We start from the raw sequence: 9,117 nt of genomic DNA, 5'->3' as shown, positions 1-9,117 counted from the left end.
AAAAATGACAAAAATGACAAAAATGACAAAAATGACAAAAATGACAAAAATGACAAAAATGACAAAAATGACAAAAATGACAAAAATGACAAAAATGACAAAAATGACAAAAATGACAAAAATGACAAAAATGACAAAAATGACAAAAATGACAAAAATGACAAAAATGACAAAAATGACAAAAATGACAAAAATGACAAAAATGACAAAAATGACAAAAATGACAAAAATGACAAAAATGACAAAAATGACAAAAATGACAAAAATGACAAAAATGACAAAAATGACAAAAATGACAAAAATGACAAAAATGACAAAAATGACAAAAATGACAAAAATGACAAAAATGACAAAAATGACAAAAATGACAAAAATGACAAAAATGACAAAAATGTCAAAAATGACAAAAATGACAAAAATGACAAAAATGACAAAAATGACAAAAATGACAAAAATGACAAAAATGACAAAAATGACAAAAATGACAAAAATGACAAAAATGACAAAAATGACAAAAATGACAAAAATGACAAAAATGACAAAAATGACAAAAATGACAAAAATGACAAAAATGACAAAAATGACAAAAATGACAAAAATGACAAAAATGACAAAAATGACAAAAAAGGCAAAAATGACAAAAATGACAAAAATGGCAAAAATGACAAAAATGACAAAAATGACAAAAATGACAAAAATGACAAAAATGGCAAAAATGACAAAAATGACAAAAATGACAAAAATGACAAAAATGACAAAAATGACAAAAATGACAAAAATGACAAAAATTATAAAAATGACAAAAATGACAAAAATTACAAAAAATGACAAAAACGTCAAAAATGACAAAACTGATTTCAACTTTGTTACTATGGTAAATTTTGTCAATTTTGCCATTTTAAGTAATTTCATTAGTTTTTTTTTTATTTTGCCATTTTTGATCAGTTTGTCAATTTTGTCAATTTACTCAATATTTTCAAATAAGTTAATTTTGTTAATTTTGTCAATTTTGTCAATTTTGTCAATTTTGTCAATTTTGTCAATTTTGTCAATTTTGTCAATTTTGTCAATTTTGTCAATTTTGTCAATTTTGTCAATTTTGTCAATTTTGTCAATTTTGTCAATTTTGTCAATTTTGTCAATTTTGTCAATTTTGTCAATTTTGTCAATTTTGTCATTTTTGTCAATTTTGTCAATTTTGTCAATTTTTTCAATTTTTTCAATTTTGTCAATTTTGTCAATTTTGTCAATTTTGTCAATTTTGTCAATTTTGTCAATTTTGTCAATTTTGTCAATTTTGTCAATTTTGTCAATTTTGTCAATTTTGTCAATTATGTCAATTTTGTCAATTTTGTCAATTTTGTCAATTTTGTCAATTTTGTCAATTTTGTCAATTTTGTCACTTTGTAAATTTTGTCAATTTTGTCTATTTTGTCAATTTTGTTAATTTTGAAAATTTTTAAATTTTATAAATTTTATAAATTTTGTAAATTTTATAAATTTTGTAAATTTTGTAAATTTTGTAAATTTTGTAAATTTTGTAAATTTTGTAAATTTTGTAAATTTTGTAAATTTTGTAAATTTTGTAAATTTTGTAAATTTTGTAAATTTTGTAAATTTTGTAAATTTTGTAAATTTTGTAAATTTTGTAAATTTTGTAAATTTTGTAAATTTTGTAAATTTTGTAAATTTTGTAAATTTTGTAAATTTTGTAAATTTTGTAAATTTTGTAAATTTTGTAAATTTTGTAAATTTTGTAAATTTTGTAAATTTTGTAAATTTTGTAAATTTTGTAAATTTTGTTAATTTTGTAAATTTTGTAAATTTTGTAAATTTTGTAAATTTTGTAAATTTTGTAAATTTTGTAAATTTTGTAAATTTTGTAAATTTTGTAAATTTTGTAAATTTTGTAAATTTTGTAAATTTTGTAAATTTTGTATATTTTGTAAATTTTGTAAATTTTGTAAATTTTGTAAATTTTGTAAATTTTGTAAATTTTGTAAATTTTGTAAATTTTGTAAATTTTGTAAATTTTGTAAATTTTGTAAATTTTGTAAATTTTGTAAATTTTGTAAATTTTGTAAATTTTGTAAATTTTGTAAATTTTGTAAATTTTGTAAATTTTGTAAATTTTGTAAATTTTGTTAATTTTGTAAATTTTGTTAATTTTGTAAATTTTAAATTTTGTAAATGTTGTAAATTTAGTAAATTTTGTAAATTTTGTAAATTTTGTAAATTTTGTGAATTTTGCAAATTTTGTAAATTTTGTAAATTTTGTAAATTTTGTAAATTTTGTAAATTTTGTTAATTTTGTTAATCTTGTTAATTTTGTAAATTTTGTAAATTTCATAAATTTTGTAAATTTTGTAAATTTTGTAAATTTTGTAAATTTTGTAAATTTTGTAAATTTTGTAAATTTTGTAAATTTTGTAAATTTTGTAAATTTTGTAAATTTTGTAAATTTTGTAAATTTTGTAAATTTTGTAAATTTTGTAAATTTTGTAAATTTTGTAAATTTTGTAAATTTTGTAAATTTTGTAAATTTTGTAAATTTTGTAAATTTTGTTAATTTTATTAATTTTGTAAACTTTGTGAATTTTGTAAATTTTGTATATTTTGTAAATTTTGTATATTTTGTAAATTTTGTAAATTTTGTATATTTTTTAAATTTTTTAAATTTTGTTCATTTTGTAAATTTTGTAAATTTTGTAAATTTTGTAAATTTTGTAAATTTTGTAAATTTTGTAAATTTTGTAAATTTTGTAAATTTTGTAAATTTTGTAAATTTTGTAAATTTTGTAAATTTTGTAAATTTTGTAAATTTTGTAAATTTTGTAAATTTTGTAAATTTTGTAAATTTTGTAAATTTTGTAAATTTTGTAAATTTTGTAAATTTTGTAAATTTTGTAAATTTTGTAAATTTTGTAAATTTTGTAAATTTTGTAAATTTTGTAAATTTTGTAAATTTTGTAAATTTTGTAAATTTTGTAAATTTTGTTAATTTTGTAAATTTTGTAAATTTTGTAAATTTTGTAAATTTTGTAAATTTTGTAAATTTTGTAAATTTTGTAAATTTTGTAAATTTTGTAAATTTTGTAAATTTTGTAAATTTTGTAAATTTTGTAAATTTTGTAAATTTTGTAAATTTTGTAAATTTTGTAAATTTTGTAAATTTTGTAAATTTTGTAAATTTTGTAAATTTTGTAAATTTTGTAAATTTTGTAAATTATGTAAATTTTGTAAATTTTGTAAATTTTGTAAATTTTGTAAATTTTGTAAATTTTGTAAATTTTGTAAATTTTGTAAATTTTGTAAATTTTGTAAATTTTGTAAATTTTGTAAATTTTGTAAATTTTGTAAATTTTGTAAATTTTGTAAATTTTGTAAATTTTGTAAATTTTGTAAATTTTGTAAATTTTGTAAATTTTGTAAATTTTGTAAATTTTGTAAATTTTGTAAATTTTGTAAATTTTGTAAATTTTGTAAATTTGGTAAATTTTGGAAATTTTGTAAATTTTGTAAATTTTGTAAATTTTGTAAATTTTGTAAATTTTGTAAATTTTGTAAATTTTGTAAATTTTGTAAATTTTGTAAATTTTGTAAATTTTGTAAATTTTGTAAATTTTGTAAATTTTGTAAATTTTGTAAATTTTGTAAATTTTGTAAATTTTGTAAATTTTGTAAATTTTGTAAATTTTGTAAATTTTGTAAATTTTGTAAATTTTGTAAATTTTGTAAATTTTGTAAATTTTGTAAATTTTGTAAATTTTGTAAATTTTGTAAATTTTGTAAATTTTGTAAATTTTGTAAATTTTGTAAATTTTGTAAATTTTGTAAATTTTGTAAATTTTGTAAATTTTGTAAATTTTGTAAATTTTGTAAATTTTGTAAATTTTGTAAATTTTGTAAATTTTGTAAATTTTGTAAATTTTGTAAATTTTGTAAATTTTGCAAATTTTGTAAATTTTGTATATTTTAAATTTTGTAAATTTGGTTACTTTTGTAAATTTTGTAAATTTTGTAAATTTTGTCAATTTTGTCAATTTTGTCAATTTTGTAAATTTTGTAAATTTTGTCAATTTTGTCAATTTTCTCAATTTTGTCAATTTTGTCAATTTTGTCAATTTTGTCAATTTTGTCATTTTTGTCATTTTTGTCATTTTTGTCATTTTTGTCAATTTTGTCAATTTTGTCAATTTTGTCTATTTTGTCAATTTTGTCAATTATGTCAATATTGTCAATTTTGTCAATTTTGTCAATTTTATCAATTTTGTCAATTTTGTCAATTTTGACAATTTTGTCAATTTTGTCAATTTTGTCAATTTTGTCAATTTTGTCAATTTTGTCAATTTTGTCAATTTTGTCAATTTTGCCAATTTTGTCAATTTTGTCAATTTTGTCAATTTTGTCAATTTTGTCAATTTTGTCAATTTTGTCAATTTTGTCAATTTTGTCAATTTTGTCAATTTTGTCAATTTTGTCAATTTTGTCAATTTTGTCAATTTTGTCAATTTTGTCAATTTTGTCAATTTTGTCAATTTTGTCAATTTTGTCAATTTTGTCAATTTTGTCAATTTTGTCAATTTTGTCAATTTTGTCAATTTTGTCAATTTTGTCAATTTTGTCAATTTTGTCAATTTTGTCAATTTTGTCAATTTTGTCAATTTTGTCAATTTTGTCAATTTTGTCAATTTTGTCAATTTTGTCAATTTTGTCAATTTTGTCAATTTTGTCAATTTTGTCAATTTTGTCAATTTTGTCAATTTTGTCAATTTTGTCAATTTTGTCATTTTTGTCATTTTTGTCATTTTTGTCATTTTTGTCAATTTTGTCAATTTTGTCAATTTTGTCAATTTTGTCAATTTTGTCAATTTGGTCAATTTTGTCAATTTTGTCAATTTTGTCAATTTTGTCAATTTTGTCAATTTTGTCAATTTTGTCAATTTTGTCAATTTTGTCAATTTTGTCAATTTTGTCAATTTTGTCAATTTTGTCAATTTTTTTCAATTTTGTCAATTTTGTCAATTTTGTAAATTTTGTAAATTTTGTCAATTTAGTCAAGTTTGTCAATTTTGTTTTTGGTCAATTTTGTAAATTTTGTAAATTTTGTAAATTTTGTAAATTTTGTAAATTTCGTAAATTTTGTAAATTTTGTAAATTTTGTAAATTTTGTAAATTTTGTAAATTTTGTAAATTTTGTAAATTTCGTAAATTTTGTAAATTTTGTAAATTTTGTAAATTTTGTAAATTTTGTAAATTTTGTAAATTTTGTAAATTTTGTAAATTTTGTAAATTTTGTAAATTTTGTAAATTTTGTAAATTTTATAAATTTTGTAATTTTTGTAATTTTTGTAATTTTTGTAATTTTTGTAATTTTTGTAATTTTTGTAATTTTTGTAATTTTTGTAATTTTTGTAATTTTTGTAATTTTTGTAATTTTTGTAATTTTTGTAATTTTTGTAATTTTTGTAATTTTTGTAATTTTTGTAATTTTTGTAATTTTTGTAATTTTTGTAATTTTTGTAATTTTTGTAATTTTTGTAATTTTTGTAATTTTTGTAATTTTTGTAATTTTTGTAATTTTTGTAATTTTTGTAATTTTTGTAATTTTTGTTATTTTTGTAATTTTTGTATTTTTTTGTAATTTTTGTAATTTTTGTAATTTTTGTAATTTTTGTAATTTTTGTAATTTTTGTAATTTTTGTAATTTTTGTAATTTTTGTAATTTTTGTAATTTTTGTAATTTTTGTAATTTTTGTAATTTTTTAAATTTTTGTTATTTTTGTAATTTTTATAATTTTTGTAGTTTTTGTAATTTTTGTAATTTTTGTAATTTTTGTAATTTTTGTAATTTTTGTAATTTTTGTAATTTTTGTAATTTTTGTAATTTTTGTAATTTTTGTAATTTTTGTAATTTTTGTAATTTTTTAAATTTTTGTTATTTTTGTAATTTTTATAATTTTTGTAGTTTTTGTAATTTTTGTAATTTTTGTAATTTTTGTAATTTTTGTAATTTTTGTAATTTTTGTAATTTTTGTAATTTTTGTAATTTTTGTAATTTTTGTAATTTTTGTAATTTTTGTAATTTTTGTAATTTTTGTAATTTTTGTAATTTTTGTAATTTTTGTAATTTTTGTAATTTTTGTAATTTTTGTAATTTTTTAAATTTTTGTTATTTTTGTAATTTTTATAATTTTTGTAGTTTTTGTAATTTTTGTCAATTTTGTCAATTTTGTCAATTTTGTCAATTTTGTCATTTTTGTCATTTTTGTCATTTTTGTCATTTTTGTCAATTTTGTCAATTTTGTCAATTTTGTCAATTTTGTCAATTTTGTCAATTTTGTCAATTTTGTCAATTTTGTCAATTTTGTCAATTTTGTCAATTTTGTCAATTTTGTCAATTTTGTCAATTTTGTCAATTTTGTCAATTTTGTCAATTTTGTCAATTTTGTCAATTTTGTCAATTTTGTCAATTTTGTCAATTTTGTCAATTTTGTCAATTTTGTCAATTTTTTTCAATTTTGTCAATTTTGTCAATTTTGTCAATTTTGTAAATTTTGTAAATTTTGTCAATTTAGTCAATTTTGTCAATTTTGTTTTTGGTCAATTTTGTAAATTTTGTAAATTTTGTAAATTTTGTAAATTTTGTAAATTTTGTAAATTTCGTAAATTTTGTAAATTTTGTAAATTTTGTAAATTTTGTTAATTTTGTAAATTTTGTAAATTTCGTAAATTTTGTAAATTTTGTAAATTTTGTAAATTTTGTAAATTTTGTAAATTTTGTAAATTTTGTAAATTTTGTAAATTTTGTAAATTTTGTAAATTTTGTAAATTTTATAAATTTTGTAATTTTTGTAATTTTTGTAATTTTTGTAATTTTTGTAATTTTTGTAATTTTTGTAATTTTTGTAATTTTTGTTATTTTTGTAATTTTTGTAATTTTTGTAATTTTTGTAATTTTTGTAATTTTTGTAATTTTTGTAATTTTTGTAATTTTTGTAATTTTTGTAATTTTTGTAATTTTTGTAATTTTTGTTATTTTTGTAATTTTTGTTTTTTTTTGTAATTTTTGTAATTTTTGTAATTTTTGTAATTTTTGTAATTTTTGTAATTTTTGTAATTTTTGTAATTTTTGTAATTTTTGTAATTTTTGTAATTTTTGTAATTTTTGTAATTTTTGTCATTTTTAATTTTTGTCATTTTTGTAATTTTTGTAATTTTTGTAATTTTTGTAATTTTTGTTATTTTTGTAATTTTTGTAATTTTTGTAATTTTTGTAATTTTTGTCATTTTTGTAATTTTTGTAATTTTTGTAATTTTTGTAATTTTTGTATTTTTTGTTATTTTTGTCGTTTTTATAATTTTTGTAAGTTCTGTAATTTTTGTTATTTTTAAAATTTACGTAATTTTTGTAATTTTTGTGATTTTGGTCATTTTTTTATATTTGTTATATTTGTTTTTTTTTTTTATTTAGTTTTGTTATTTTTGTAATTTTTGTATTTTTTGGCATTTTTGTAATTTTGTCATTTTTGTAATTTTTGTTATTTATGTTAATTTTCTCCATTTTGTCAATTTTGTCAATTTAGTCAATCTTGTCAATTTTGTCAATTTTTTCAATTTTGTCATTTTTTTCAATTTTGTCAATTTTGTCAATTTTGTCAATTTCGTCAATTTATTCTATTTTGTCAATTTTGTCAATTTTGTCAATTTTTATCAATGTGTCAATTTTGTCAACTGTGAAATTCATGGATTTATGAATCAATTTCCAGTTCAAAATTTGTAACTTTAAAAATGTCTGTCTGACTCAACAATTCCTGATCCGTTTAACTTCTTTTATGTTTAAGCAGTTTTCCTTCGTTATCAGAAGGAGTAAACAAACGGAAACAGGAAGTTCACTCATTATGTTCTTCCATTGCAGTGACTTCAACGCACGCAGACCCCATTCCCGGCTGGACCGACAACGTCTACGGCTTCAATGGAGTCGTAATTGGGGTGGCCACTGGGGCTCTCCGAATTTTCCACATCTATGACAACTATCGAGCGGAAATTATTCCGGTGGATGTGGTCGTCAACGCTACTCTTGCACTCGGATACCGTGCCTCCCAAAATCCTCAGGAAGCACAAATCGTAAACTGCACCAATACGGATAATCCCATTTCCTGGGGCCTGGTTCGACATGAGCAATTGAAGTGGAAAACAAAGATTCCATTTTTAGGTGCCCTCTGGGTTCCAACCTATAACACCACCAAATTTTATGCGAAGTCCGAGTTCCTGAAGATATTCTATCACGTGCTTCCGGCAATTTTCTTCGACCTCGCTCTAAGAATAAAAGGAGAAAAACCTAAGGTTCTCGGTTTATATCGGAAGGTTCACAAGTTTTCCGATGTCATCAGATTTTTCACGACTAACCAGTGGGATTTTGCTGATGAAAATTTTAAGAAGATTAGAGAATCTCTCACCGAGGATGATCGGAAGTTGTTTCCGTGCGAGACGAAAACACTTGAATGGACAAACTTTCTTGCTCAGCACATAATGGGTCTAAGGATGTACATTATGAAGGAAAAATGGGATAACCTGGAAAAGGCCAAGAGCAAATACTGGAAGCAACAGCTTGTGCATTATGTGTTAGTGGCAGTTTTGTACTCACTGATAGGATATTCATTGTTAAAACTGGTTGATGCTTATGCACGCCGCTTTATTGAGGTCTAAACTTTTCTTTTGTTAATAATTTATTTTTATAGAAGTTTAAATAAAATCGTTCAAAGTTTGAATTAGATCTTGAATTTGTTCTGAAGATTATTGCAACTATAATAAACCAATTGAATAGCACTGTCTGAATGTTAAGTTCAGGCATTTGCTGAATTCGATAGGAACCATAACAAAGACTACGAAGGAATTAAAGACCAAAAACGTTTTTTTTTTCATTTTTTAATCATCTCAACTCCAGTCCCGACAAAAGTTTCGAGTTTGTACCGTCAAACGGGGCATCATGCAACAGCGGGGTCCGATGCAACATTTATATAACACTACATTGAATCAATTTTTAATTTAATGTATTGTAATAAAGTTAATTTTTAATGATAACAAAATGATGATGACATAATTTCTCGCATCTTA

General features: G+C 19.0%; 1 protein-coding gene across 1 annotated transcript in view; it reads left to right on the top strand.

The window, feature by feature from the left end:
* LOC129757897 (fatty acyl-CoA reductase wat-like) overlaps window positions 1-8,776 on the top strand; it is a 17,171-nt gene extending 8,395 nt beyond the window's left edge. Inside the window, exon 3 of the mRNA XM_055755272.1 lies at window positions 7,919-8,776. Within this exon, the coding sequence (XP_055611247.1) occupies window positions 7,919-8,709 (791 nt within the window). The 3' untranslated portion in view covers window positions 8,710-8,776. The remainder of the gene's footprint in view (window positions 1-7,918) is intronic.
* Window positions 8,777-9,117: the final 341 nt, after the last annotated feature.

The sequence above is a fragment of the Uranotaenia lowii genome, chromosome 3, assembly GCF_029784155.1.
Source record: "Uranotaenia lowii strain MFRU-FL chromosome 3, ASM2978415v1, whole genome shotgun sequence".
In the NCBI taxonomy this organism is placed as follows: Eukaryota; Metazoa; Arthropoda; class Insecta; order Diptera; family Culicidae; genus Uranotaenia; species Uranotaenia lowii.
Note: the sequence above shows the minus strand (reverse complement) of the source record. Positions and strands in the feature narration are given on the sequence as shown.